Source organism: Seriola aureovittata, chromosome 10 (genome assembly GCF_021018895.1).
Source record: "Seriola aureovittata isolate HTS-2021-v1 ecotype China chromosome 10, ASM2101889v1, whole genome shotgun sequence".
In the NCBI taxonomy this organism is placed as follows: domain Eukaryota; kingdom Metazoa; phylum Chordata; class Actinopteri; order Carangiformes; family Carangidae; genus Seriola; species Seriola aureovittata.
Window position 1 is genome coordinate 24,870,982 of NC_079373.1, and position 14,567 is coordinate 24,885,548.

At 43.9% G+C, this 14,567-nt stretch overlaps 1 protein-coding gene across 8 annotated transcripts in view; it reads left to right on the top strand.

The window, feature by feature from the left end:
- The window catches only part of LOC130175901 (suppressor of tumorigenicity 7 protein homolog), a 52,377-nt gene that overhangs the window by 16,681 nt on the left and 21,129 nt on the right, over positions 1–14,567 (top strand). The window contains exon 1 of one of the 8 annotated variants that reach the window (XM_056386556.1): positions 8,637–8,658. The exons of the other annotated variants lie outside the window; for them this stretch is intronic. Coding sequence (XP_056242531.1) covers positions 8,652–8,658 — 7 coding nt within the window. The 5' untranslated portion in view covers positions 8,637–8,651. Of the gene's footprint in view, positions 1–8,636; positions 8,659–14,567 lie in introns of those variants that run through there. 8 annotated transcript variants of the gene reach the window in all.

Below are 14,567 nucleotides of genomic sequence, written 5' to 3' on the forward strand. Positions count from 1 at the left end.
GTGTAAGCTGAACGGTAGTGGTGCTGCACCAAAGGGCCTCGGTGCATAGTCTACAGAGAAGATGAGTAACTCATGCTGAAGAAGCAGAGAAGTTTGATTGGCAGATGATCAGATGATGCTGATTGCGCCGCTCACAGCGTGACCACAGCGTTATACCCGCACACGTCACCGGTTTAGTGCGCTATCATGTGAAACGTAGTGGATCCCACAGTTGAAACTAGATCTCCCCCCCGTCGTGTTTTAATGTAGGAGCAGTTTTCTTCTTCCATTCAACTTCCCGCTCTCTGAGATCCGGCTCTGCAACAGACACAGAGAGAATTCGGGCAAAAAGCATCATGGCCTTTCAACCCTGTAGGTTTAGGTAATAAACTCTGCAGCCTCTGTTGAAACACTGCTGAGGTAAGTGGAGCCTCTTTTATAGGCTATTTCATTGGAATTGCTTTGCTAGGAGAAACAGCTTGGATCCATGTTTATTTCCAAGCAGCAAAACACTGCAACAGGAAATGAACTTAGACACATTTAGAAAAAGTTTCAGCCTGAGACAGTGACATTATCTCCAGGAACAGGTTTTTCAGGTGTGTTAGTGCGGAGCTACAAGGCGTGCTTTCGTTTGGAAATGAGAACGTATGAGAAGCGTGAACGCAGCCTGAGGAAGACGCTGACCCTGTGTCTCCAGGGGTGTCAGATTCATGTATTTAATGAGGCCAAATCTGGTCTCAGGTAGATCCAAATCAGGATGTACAGAAACCTCATGAGTGCTCACATTCACGGCTGGAGTTCCCAGCCCCTGCCCTTCTGCTCAGCTTCAGTCTGCTCCGCTCGATAATCCAGAGAGAATCGAATCATCTCGACCGTTAATATCTTCCATATATTTGCTCATATCATGGTGTCTTAAAATAAACTGTAGCCACATTTATTTTGAGACATTAGTATAATTACTGCGAGCAGTGTATTGCCAATTTAACTGGGGGAAAAAAGAAAAGAAAGGCATCCTCCACCAACCTCTGTGCTGCGTTTGACATCACGGGTCAGTGTTCAGGTTTCGGTGGGAAACGCGTTGAATTGCTCTCTGGCACCAAACGGGGAGGACGGACTCGTGATGGCAGATGGCGGAGAGGGAGCGAAAAGCCAGGGAAAATCACTCCCAACATGTTTCTCCTCTCCAGTACAGCAGAGCGCCAAACAAATGCAGATTTCATTTGTTTACTCTCATTTATAACAAGTTGTAAAAGAAAAAAAAATGTATTTGACAAGACGGTTTAATCCGCACTTTAGCTAAAATATTTACTCATTATCCTCAATCAGCAAACCCGCCCCCCACCCTGTTTTTAGGGACGTAGAGCAGCCGAATGCACAAACAGTTTTTTAACCTGCCCACCAGCGAACTGTGCTGTGCACTGATAATATCAGATTCATACAAGCCTCATTCGATAGTGAATTGTCCTCGAGAGCTCTCGGGCCGTTTTAAGAGACATGTTGTTGTAGCGACGGTTTCCTGAAGGAGTGAAGCAGCCGTTGTCAGGGTTAAATTTTGCTTAGCGATCTTTGATTGCTACGGCAACACGTTGGAATGTGTATGGGCGCCGTAGCCCTCGCTTTTTGTGTAAAGAAAAATACGTGGCGCTCTTCATCTGTAAAACCTTTCTGTGAATGACGGGGCAGCACAGACTTTACCTTTTTTTTGAGGTGTTATTGTTTTACTTGAGTTGCTTCTTCATGGGCTATTTCCTCCACACACACACACACACACACACACACACACACACACACACACACTCACAGGCTGTCAGCTGTCAACCTCTCAATCCCCCACCTCTCTCTTCAGCCAATCAGTCCAACACAGGTTTGGGTTAAATGTCTCTCTCTCTCTCTCTCTCTCTCTCTCTCTGTCTCTCCCTCTCTCTCTCTCTCTCTCTCTCTCTCTCTCTCTGTGCTGTTGGATGTTATGGGGAAGAATTGAGGTCAGTACTTGCAGTTTCCTCTGTAGTATGAGATTTTGATTCCTGCCTGAGGGGGTATTGATTTTTTTTTTTTTCCTTTTTAAAGTCATTTAAACTTTATCGTTAGTAAACAACAAACAGTGACAGAGAGAGAGAAAGAGAGAGAGAGAATAACTTATTATATAAACTTCAGGACAGATTCAAACCAGTAACTTGTAGTTAAATTAAACAAACCTGAGCCTTCTCAATATCCAATCAGTAGTGCAGCCTCGGGGCTATTGATTTCCTGATGTCAAATAGTCTTAGAGGAACAGATGTATCTTGTTACAATTGATGTGAAGGGACCGTCAGTGACGTGCCGCTGTCAGTGTAATAAGTTCTCAGGGGTTCTTCTGCGGCTGTTGTGACCCCACGGTGCTGTGAGGGAGAAACCTAGCTCCCCTCAGCGCTACACACATGTCGAAAAACAACAACAAACAAACCCTCCGTAAAGTTTTCTTCTCCAGGTCACTGGTTAATGTAATAGTTGGTAGACCTCGTGGGTTTGAATCCCAGTCCTCCTGAGCTGTTTTCCAGCTCGTCTTGACTGTCTCTGCTGTGTTGTGTCATGTATATGAGTCTGAGCTGCTGTAACATTAGTAGACCTGGTTAACAGTTTGTCAGCTTTGTATCTGACCCACCTTTAGCTCTAGAGGTGAAAGGTAATGTTTGTATCGATCTCTCCTCCACCCTAGTACAAATAATGAATTATAAATGTTTTCATTTCTTGAGTCTGCATTAATCCATAACCATGTTGCATTGACATATTATTAATACCGGCCCACAGTGCAATCGGAAAGGATTCTGACCCCCTTCACTTTACTCACATTTCCTTTTGCTAGAAGATGTTAAATTCAGTCGACACTCAATTCTCCATAAAGTCAAAACTGGATTTTTAGAAATATTGTGCAAATTTATAAAAAAAACAAAAAAAAACGAAAAACTGGAATATGACATTGACATAAGTATTCAGACGCTTTACTCAGCACCAAGTTGAAGCGCCTTTGGAAGTGATTACAGTCACCACTGGAGCTCGGTCACGTCGAACGGCTGGTGGTGGACGGACATTGTCAGGTCTCTGTGGAGGTGTTCAGTTGGGTTGAAGTCAGGACTTTAACAGAGTTGTCTCTCAGCCTCTCCTGTGTTGTCCTGGGTGCGTTCTGAGGTTCATTGTCCCGTTGGAAGATGAACCTTCGTCTTCGTCTGAGGTCCTGAGCTCTGGACCAGGTTTTCATTCAGGGTATTTCTGTGCTCGGCTCCATTCAGCTTTCCTTCAACCCTGACCAGTGTCCCTGCCCCCACTGCCTGATGCTGCACCGACACCAGAGCCTTCCCCAGATCTGTGCCTGGATACAACCCTGTGCCTGAGCTCTGCAGGCAGCTCCTTCCTCCTCCTGTCTTGGTTTTAGCTCTGATATGCGTTGTCGGCTGTGAGACCTTGTATCAGACAGGTGTGTGCCTTTCCAAATCATGTCCAGTCAGCTGAATTCACCACCAGGTGTAGAAACATCTCAGAGATGATCGAGAGAAACGGGAGGCACCCGAGCTAAATTTCAAGTGTCAAAGCAAAGTGATATTTCCTTTTGTATAAATTTAACACATTTCTAAAATTCAGTTTTCTCTTTGTTATTATGGGGTATTGAGTGTAGACTGATGAGGGGAAAACTGAATTTAAAAGATTTTCAGCATAAAGCTGCAACATCACAAAATGTAAATAAAGCGAAGGGGTCTGAATACTTTCCGAACGCACTGTACAGTGGTTTGCGTGACTGCCTGTGTGATTACAGTTCCTGACGTGAGCAGGATTTTATCAGTTACGTCTTAATGTGTGTTAAACTATTATTTTGAGATCATGTGATGAGATCATTTTTACAGCACGGAGCCTAAATAATCAGTAATATCCACAGTTTCACACATGATGCTGTGCGGTTTCAAAATCAATAAGGATAATTCTTTCTAGGGTGTCCTGGTACTCTAATCTGCTCCACACGTACTGCCTGAAACCTGAATGCTGCACTAACTGTAGACCAGGCTATTTCTGAGTAAGATTAATGTTAGATTGCCAGCAGTATGCCTTCTGATAAGGATGAGCTCAGCGAAATGCAATTGGCAAATGGAGGCATGTTTTGATTGTGGGAGGATTGCTGTGGGCCATACCTTAGTCATATCACTCCAGCATTGTATAAGTGCTCTTTCATCAGTGGCCATTATGATGATGTTGTTTTGGTTTGGTTTTTTTTTAAAGCTGTTTTTATGTTGCCTATTGCCTGACAAGATCCCATCGTCTTTAACTGCAGTGATAAGCCAGCGATGGGCTGTGAACCGTCCTGCTGAGGAGGCTCCAGGTCGTGTGCTTGCATTTGTTTGCTGTGCCTTCGGTGCCCGAGAGTAGAATAAGGTGCTTACCGAAAATGGCCATTTGATGAAAGCCAAACAGCTCTCTTGACAGCAACCAGCTGTCTCTGTTGCTGTGGTAACCCCCTGTAAGAACGGCAAAACGGCAGAGCGATCGGGTTTCTGTGGTAACTGTTGACTTTTGCTATTTTTGTCTCCTGAGCTCATGTAGTGGTTTTGAAGTTGAACAAACCAAAATAAAGGATGTCCAGTGAGGACTTTATCTCATCCCCCATGACAGAGACACTAATGTATTCTCATGGATCATCACCTCTCACCTTACACCATCACTCAACACGTGCAAAATCAGGAAGCGCTTCACCATAAAGCTCGTACACGCTCATCAGAACTTTTTAAGAAACAGAACTTGACTGGTTGTTGGATCTTCTGTTGTTTTACAGTTGCTCACTCACCGTTACTGCTGGGATAAGAGCTTCTATTCTATTTTTAAGAGTCCACCAAAAAGGAAGTCGTTGCTTATGTAAAGCTTTGTCTTTGAAGATGCGATTCATTGTGAGTTACCCCAGATATAACTGGAGCAAAAACATAATTACCATTTACCTTAATTGTGTAATTTTTTGGAAAATATTAAAGTTTTAAACTGAGTACACAGTCACAAACTAAGTGTGGGATTCAATATAAGTTTAATTAAAATAAGCTAGTATTACTACAGTTAATCAGCTGGAGGCAGATGCAAAAAAAACTCAACTCAAAACAACTCTGTGTTTGCACAAGACAGAAATATGCACACATGCATTATAAAGCTGCACACACACGTGCTTCTGTTTTATAAATCTCAATCATTGCAGAACTGGGTGCACGTGCACATTTCCACTCAGCAGCACCCACCCTGCGTTAGGGTTGGCCTCCATTTGCATATTAACACGGGTACTCCACCTGTCAATGAGAAGAAGTGTAGTTTTACTGGATGTGTCACATGAGCGAGGTTCTCCAGCAGCACTGAGCAGATGTCATTACACACAGCTGTGGCTTTTTATAGCGCCAAGTACGGGCTAATTTATTTCATGTATCTGTAAACCATCCCTGCTGTAACGTCTCAATCATCGTTATTAAACGTCTGAAAGATAAACGGTGATTTTACAAAGTAATAATGGGATGTAAATGTAAATAGACAGAATAATAAAGTTAATCTTTTATGAATAGTTATTTTAAATGAATGTAATGTATAATAAATGAGCCTTTGATTGAAATTTTAAACGTCGCTGTGCAGAAAATAACACAATCAGGAAATAAATATATACTGTATGTATATATTTGTGGTTTTAAGACCCAAAAACCATCTCAGAGTAGTTTTACATCTCCTCTCTCAGGCTTCTCTCTGCAGCTCTAGTAACAACAGGTCAGTGAGCCAATCAGAAGAGAGGAGGCTCTGACCCTCTCTTCTGATTGGCTGACTGTTTTCAGAGTGATTGAATAATAATACAGGAGATTTCAGGTAAATCACTCAGAGAAACCAAATCCTGCAAGGTTTGGATGGTGGGTCCAGGTGGGCGGGGCTTGGTGACTGCTTTGTTGTGACATCACAAAGTCACAGAAGTCCTGACGGCTGGTTTTAAGGCTCAGTTTCTGAATACAGGCTGTGTGCATTTCTCTGTGGACTGAGGCTTTGATACTTAATCAACTTCACTTCATACAATATGGGACCTTTAATGTCTCCTCACCATTTCACCTGCAGCTGGCTCGAGAAAAACTATGTGAGGTGCACACATTGTTTTAAAAAGAAATACCAGTTTATGCGAGGAAAATGGCATTTGTGCGTTTTTTTGTTTGTACAGCAAGTTCCCAGAGTAAAGAGCCTGTTTGTCATTTTCTGTAGGAGGAGGAGCTGCATGAAAGAAACCATTCACTTTCTAACTCAGGTGGTTCTGTTCAAGTCTTCAAAGAATAGTGATGAACAGTGGAGTATTTCTGCCAGAAGCCTTTTCTTAAGCCCTCGGTGTTTATCACTGTGAAACAGTGGAGCAGCAAACTGTGCTGCCTGGTTAGCTCTGTTTGCGTCTCAAAGGAAACAAGTCTTCGTTTGTTTTTTCATGAACATACTTGTTTGTTTTTTTTTGGGATGGCCTGCTGTTGCGTTGGTCACTCATAGCCGCTCGGTCCAGTGTTCAGACAAGATCTCGGCCGTTTAATAGAAAAACCTGGAAACGCTTTTACATCATCCATAGTTCATTTTACTGGCATTCAACATGTCCATATATGGACGTAAGGCTGGTTGTGAAACTGTTCAGCAAACAGGACCAGCTCCCAGGCCATTTGCCGCTGCCATCCATAACTTCAGCGGTGCACAAGGCCGTGCCAACAGTAACAGAGCCGAGACTCTGGAGCTTTAATGATCATACGGCTCGGGCCAGAACCAGGGGAGGTGAGGTCATTCTGTTGCTGCTGGATCCAGCCGCACGCTCACCTCGCTCAGTGTGGAAACTGTTAGGTTCCCTTTGAGTGTCTATAGTAATTTCATGTAGCTCAACATTGGACTGTTTGCTATTGAAATGTTGAAATTGTAAACATTGGCACACAGTGTCGGGTTTGGCATTCAGGGAACCCACGACGCTCGACCAGTACAAAGCTCGGCTGTAAAACCCCTGCTTGTCTGGGTGATAAAATCCGCACCGATAACACAGTAAGTAAGAGGCCTGACGGCGGCCGTGATAAAAGATCAGAGAACTCGAAGCGACTAACACATAAAACAGCAGAGTGCATTGGATCGGTTAGATATCAGTTAATCAGTGAGATAAGTTGGACCCTCTGCCGTGGAATATAAAGGAGGAATAGATTACGGAGACAATAATTTCACAGTTGGTGTTTGCACAATCCAAACGTCTCTCCGCTCAAGCAGCTGCCTGTGTAAACAGCTGAATTTAAACACTCTTCCACTGGACCGTGCTGGGATCATGTCATGTTTGACAACACAGTAAAGACCACTAGCTATTATTTAGCGTCTGTGAGCTCTGATGGAGCCGTCTCTCCTCCACAAACCTTTTTAATCTCGTTCCTTTGATTCCTGATTTTGCTCTGAAATTGAGGCTAAAATTTGAGTTTGCTTCCTCTTCATTTATCAGATGTGCGCTCTCTCTCTCTCACCCACCGAGTTAACAGCAACTGTTGCTCGAGTGTGCGTTACAGGGCCGCTGTTGAGGGCCGCTCGCGTGATAATTCTTCTTTGTGGATCTTCAAGGAAGCGCGGTGATAATTGAATCAGTTGAGTGGGATCTCGTAGAGGGAAATCACTGCATTTGTCATCATCATGTTCAGACGCTAACGTCGAAACCGCGGCTAACCTTGTCAGCCATTTAATTTCACCGGGCTCTCTTACATCCTCCTCCTCTAGCGTCTTAGCGAGCTGAAGGAAGAAACAGAGTGCCGTGCGACCGGCGGGTCACTCATCCAATCAGCGGATCAAGTGGGGGGAAACTCGGCGCTGGGTGAAGGCGAATGATAATGTTTCACCCTCCGCTGCTGCTGCTGCTGCTGCTGCGGGCCTCCGGAGCAAGGCACTTAACCTCCAGTTACTCCACGGAACTGGTCGGTGGCCACGTGGAAGACCGGAGTGATGCGAGGAAGTGGACGCACGAGGGTCAAATAGCTGCAGATTAAAATCAGAGCGGACTCCTGGATATTTCCATCGCAGTAATCACACGACTGCAGGACTGACTCTCTGCTATCTGTGAATCTGCACCGAGCAGGCGGCTCCCTCATCCATTCTCCTGTAGGGTCATTTAGGGGTTGCCATGGTTACCTCTGCAGGAGGAGGCTAAGGAGCACCCCACCCCCCCTCTTCATTAAAATCCATGATATTGATTGGCTGGACTTGTATCTACGGACCCCCCCCCCCCCCTTATATTTATTCTGCTGGGTAAAACAGGCAGAGCTGGCTCGCAGTTCTGTCGGCCTGCTGTCACTCACAGACAGCAGCCAATCAAGAAAAACAAACTGCCCCCCCCCCCCCCCCCCCCCCCCCCCCCACCACCACCACCACCACCACCACCACTGCTAGTAAATGTGCTCTCTGAAAGACGGCTAGCTGCTGCTCAGCTAGCTGTGTGCATGTGTGGACAGCCAGTGGAGAAACTGACTTCTGGTGGAAGAAGAATCTCTCCACTTTGTGTTTTGCCAAAAAAGACATTTTCATTTAAAAAGCCTCGTTAGTGTGTGTGTGTGTGTGTGTGTGTGTGTGTGTGTGTGTGTGTGTGTGTGTGTGTGTGTGTGTGTGTGTGCGTGTGTGCGTGTGTGCGTGTGTGTGCTGGATGTGTCGGTGGAATGGAGGGTAAGTAATGTGGTGGCTTCATTTGCTCGGCTGCTGTGTGCAGTCAGGATCTGTAATGCTGTGTGTCTGATCTTTCTCCCGTGCAAATGGCCTTTGTATTGTGTGCAGCAGGTGGCCCTGTACATTTTGTATTGATATTCATGAAGTGGACGGTTTGCTCAGTGCGTGGGCGAAGGCCTGCTGGCTGTGTGTGTGTGTGTGTGTGTTTGTGTGTATTTGCCTTTTTATGTCGTAGTAGTATATCTGTGTTAGTGTGAGGGATACACTCGCTGTAGCTGATATCTGTGGTTATACAGAGCGGTATTCAGTCTTTGTGTTTATTTTCTCTTGATGTCCCATATGTTTGTTTTCTTTTAAGCTCCGTGGTTGTGGGAAATAATTAAAAATAAAAGGTTGCTTGACAGATTGTGTCTGCCTGTGCAGCATCCTGCACTACGTCTTAGTTGTTGTTTGGAAGCCATGCAGCCGTGGAGCTGCTTTTTCTATCAGCCAGCAAGTAAAGCAAAGAAAAGTAATAACTCACCCCCCCCCCCCCCCTTCCCTCTTCTCTCTTTCTCAGTTGCTTTATTGACATAAAATTGAAAATGATGATAATGCCGAAGCATTTTTGGGGCTCCACTAAGCAATTGGTCCATTTCATTTATTTTGGAGTGCATCACAGAAATGGAAAAACCAGAATAAAACCGTGAAATCAAACACAATTGTCACAAAGTGAAGAAAACGAACTTCGGAGAACGGCTACGATTATGCTGCTGTTTTCCAGACACAAAATGAACCCAATACAAATTGATGAATCGATTAAAAAAAAATAGACCTACTCACCTCGTAGCCAGCAGGGATTAAGTTAGTGCGCTTTCTGGCATCATCAAAGATGTCACTGAAGACGAGATAAACACTTCGGAACATTTTTTTTACCAATTCAGGATAAATATTCTCTGTTGTAGGGAATCAAATATTGACATTTTAAAGCAGAGACAACTTCACATAATCCTTTTTTCTCTTGGCAGCCATTTTTTTTTTTTATGTTTGTCTTTGTCAGTTTCTAGTGTTTGACTGCCAAGTGTTGATTTAGATATCGCGCTCTTGGATTTTGAACTGTTGGAAGAAGAAGAGTCCAAAATGAAATGGAAGATTAGAAGTGGGATCTGATTCCATCGCTCTCTTCCAAGGCTTCATTTTGTAATTCAGGCAACACTTCTACAAACTGCTGTGTAAGTGGCACATGATTCTTGTTGTGGAGCAGGATTTGTATTAATCTATAAGTATGTTTAGTATTAACCAATACAACAGCGATTGATTTCCTGGTCTTGTAAGATCTCTGACTGTACATACGTGAAAAGGTTCGGCTCTACATCTGTTGTTTTGAAATACCTTTACTGACGCCCAGAATAGATTTCCAGAATTTCAAATGAGAGTTTTTGAGTTGGTCCTTTTTGTCTTTTTTGATTATAAAGGTTCTATATTATAAATTAACTATATAATAAATCAACTTAATATAAACTGAGCCTTAAAACGAGCCGTCTGGACTTGTGCAACTTTGTGATGTCACAAAAAAGCAGTCAACACTCTCAGAAAACCATCAGCCAATCAGACGACAGGCTCAGAGCCTCCTCTCTTCTGATTGGCTCACTGAGCTGTTGTTACCACAGCTCCAGAGAGAGACCTGAGAGAGGAAGATGAATTTTGGTTCTTAAAGCCACAAATATATCTTCTAATGGATCAACACTTCAAATAAAACACAGAAGAAGAAGAAGAAAAATACGGAGCTTTAATGCACAAATGGTTTATTGTTTATTGATGTGCTTATTGTTGTTGAGGGTGAGTCCAAGAGCTTTGTAATGAGTTCTTCTAAGTGTCCGTGCAACACAACACAAGAACAACACACACAAGAACTCAGTGAAGAATCTGTCTTTGTTCATACATCCGGTCAGACTCTTCAGTCACACAGTCACTCGCAGATGCCTCTCAAACCCTCGCATGTAGACTGTGCAGTGCAGCGGTATCCATACACCTTACACACCACACCCACAGCCTGGCCGCCCAGACGTAGCCGCTGTGGCAGATGTTGGCTGCACGCTGTCTTGCTCAAAGGTCAATGGCGGTAGTTAGACCCAGACAGGCTCTGCTAGCAGCCGGGCTCCCTGATCAACCCTGCAAACGGCAAAACGTTTCGGGAGCGAGCTACATCCCGACTTTGGCTCATGCTACTCACACGATTACTTCCCTCTTCCTTAAAATTTTGAAGGTAAGATTAATTTCCTATCAGCACAAACGCCCGTACGCGAGCTGTAAAACTCACCGCTGCCGCATCACTGTTTTCAGAGCGTCTCAAAGGGAATACGACAGCTTGCTTAATACAGATGTAGGACAGCTGTTTTCAGTGAGATCAGTTTTCAAATCCTTCTACAAATGCTGCAGGACTGTGGTGCGGACTCTGACTTTTAAGATAAAATGTTTATGTCACCGTTAAAAAAGACTGAAGGTTGTTTAAGGGGTTTATGTCACAGTGACTTGCTGCTGGTGTCCGTGGGTTGGAGATTTCACACAGCCACTGCTACAGCTTAAGGATTTGCAAATATTTAATATGAGCTAAGTTCACATTAACATAAAAAAAAAAGGCCAAAGGTCTTACAAGGTTCATCTGACTCACATTAAATCTGAAAGTCTGCGCTTTGACCTTAAGGTTTCAGAGCCGGTGTGCAGGAGAGCAGAGCTTAACAACGTGTGTCTCTGTCCTGAGCTTCCTGATTTCACTGTATGTGGTTTGTTCGACAGTTAAATAATCTGTGTTAAGTACAACACTTATGTCTGGAGGAGGTAAATGATGTAGTAATTGATGTCAGTGTTGTAGGGCTGTATGTGTGTGTGTATAGATATATATATCAGACGTATGGTGGTTGTTCTCTTTTGTAGTTAAAGGACCTGTGTGTGTGTGTGTGTGTGTGTGTGTGTGTGTGTGTGTGTGTGTGTGTGTGTGTGTGTGTGTGTGTGTGTGTGTGTGTGTGTGTGTGTGTGTGTGTGTGTGTGACTGCGCATTTATGAGTGTGATTGTATGTTTGAACGTGTGCGTGTGTGTTTTATCATTCCGGTCAGGCCGGCGGTCTGTCAGCCGTCCCCTCCTCAGTAAAGGTCACGTCTCCTGTTGTCTCCGGTGACATTTAGCCTGAGTCTGTCTGTTAGAATTTGTCTCTTCAATTCATCCCGTTATCCTCCCAACATGCTCTCTGGCTGCCGCCTTCACCGGAGCGGTGGCAGCCACATAACGCAGGTAGGGGAAGTGAACGGTGTTTAGTTTAGTTTGAGTTGCAGCAATGAGAAACGGTCTCCTCCTTTTTGAAAAGCTGCTGTTGGATTTACACGAGGCCTCAGCCGGGCTGCAAATCAAGCCGCAAATTGTTTTAGTTATTTTTAAAGCAAAAATGTCAAGTATTTGTTTTTTTTTATAGCCTCTCAACCATGAAGATTCAATGCTTTTTCTCTTAGTCACACGAGTTTAAACTGAAAATCTTTTCATTCTCGGACTGATGGTCAGACAGAAAACCCTTCTTTCCCAGCTTCCTTTTATTATCTGATGTGCTGCCTGTCTTTGCTGCTCTATGGCTGCACAGTGCAACTTCCTGTGTAAGGCTGCTGGTTTTAGAGCAGCAAAGAAGAATTGAACTCTGGGAAAACTGCTGTTTTATGTAGGTGTCATACTATAAAGTCTATCAATACACATTACGTGGTATTGGATCAATGCATAGATTGTGAACTCGCAGATACCTGATCCGGTGTTTTAGTGTCTGATGCGTTTCTGATACAATAACTCTGTTCATGGGAAAAATAATCATCAGATTAATCGATAACAGAAAGATTTATTAGTTGTATTCCCAAATCAATCAGTTGAATTAAGTTATAGCAAATTAAATAAAGTTGTCTGTCAAGCAAAAATACAGCTTCTCAGATGTGAGGATCCGTTGCTTTCCTTTGTTGTTCAAGGATTGTGTTTGGGTTTAAGAGAAGCAATAAATATTTGTAACTATTCGCTGCCATTTTATTGATTTAAAAGACAAATTTTCATAAATAAATCTTCGCAGATTAACTTGTAATGAGAGTAAGTGTGAGTTGCCGCCGTCCTGCAGGTATTTCTGTGATCCAGAGAGAGGGGTCGGCTGAGCGGGCTCGATTTACTCAGTGACAACAGGACGCATGGACACACGGTCGCGGCTTGAAACCAGCGAGCCTTCATTTAAATCAGCAAGACTCCTTTTTGCAGTGCACTCGAACACAGCCGCACAGCTGCAGCCGGCGCAGACCTGGATCAAATGCGAGGATGTTGCTGCAGATCTTTGTTGTGCAGAACCAAATAAATGTTAAGTTAAAAGGTAGTTGACTGGAGCCCGGCCAGCTACAATCAGTGGGCTGATTTTAAGACACACAAAAGCCACATTTGCTGAAAAAATGCCCCAGAGGAACAATACGAGCGTCTCCTCCCCTGTAGTTATAGTGTTCAGAGCTGCGTCGGTCCCGGCAGCACTGAGGTTTTTTTTTTTATTTCACTCGTGCAGTTGATGATGATTGCTCCAGTGGCTGCACACAAGGAGGGAACAGGGACACGTCTCAGTGACCTTAATATATACATGGCACAAGAGCAGCAGAATCACTTCAGTCTTTACGGGGTTTAGTGCAACGCAGGTCTTGGGAAATAGCTGAACAAAACATTATGCAAAAAAAAAAAAAAAGGAAGAAGCCAGTGGAGTAATTTATTTGTCATCATGCAGCTCAGTCTCTTTTTACAGATTTACACATCCTGTAAAAACATTCTGCTCACATGATGATCTCTCTGAACTCCTGAACCTGTCCACCGCCACGTGTTTAATTTATCCGAGTCTAAAGTTAATTGTGTGACTCTGAGGATTGTTTAATGAAATCATACAAGGAGGATGATTTTTTTTTTTTTTTCTCATCCTGTAACTCTGGTAACTGTGTCCTGCCCAAAGACGCATCAAATAAGGCTGCAAATAACAGTTGCTCTAATTGCCAGCTCATCTGTTGATATTTTTGTGGCTGTAAATTCCATCCGATGTTCCCAGAGAAGTGTTGGTATCCATGAGAAGATATATTGGTGGATTTAAACCAATTGAATAAAAATAGAGCCGATTTCAGGTAAATAGTCAAGGATCCAGGTGGGCGGGGCTTGGTGACTGCTTTGTTGTGACAACACAAAGTTCAGGAAGTCCTGACGGCTGGTTTTAAGGCTCAGTTTCTGAATACAGGCTGTGTGCATTTCTCTGTGGACTGAGGCTTTGATTCTTTCACAGTATTAATATAGAAGCTAGAGCTGATCTATAATCACACTACACATGGAAATCTCACTTTAAACATAACAAGACCTTTAATGCTTATTTTAAAGCTGTGATTATCCTGTGTCTTCTGGATTATGCCCGCCCTGCTATTATTGTTTTATGTGAAAAGACTGACTATGATGGCAAAACGTACTGTCTTGACAAAGATGAGCCGGTCGGTTGCCGGGCAGCAGTATCCTCTCATCAGTGCGGGCTGACAGCAGCTGTTAGGCCCGTTTCACCACAGGCCGGTCTGAAAGAGCCTTTTCTGCTAAGACGAGAGCCTCCACTTCACAGCAGTGAATAGCCGTCCAGCTGCACTTGGTTAATGCACATGTGTGTGTGTGTGTGTCTGTGAGTGTGTGTGTGCATGTGAGGCTGGGGTTCATCTGAGTGGGGTCTTTGTCCCACCCTCCCTATCCTCTCTCTATGTGACTCCGAGGAGGGAATTAACATGACAAGCCAACACCACCGGCCAAATGCAGTCTAGCATCCTTTAGCAGAGTTTGCAGAATCCCTCAACTTTGGGCCAAAATGCAGGAGGAGGGGGGAGGGGGGGTGTATGTGGGGGGGGGTCACCTCTAG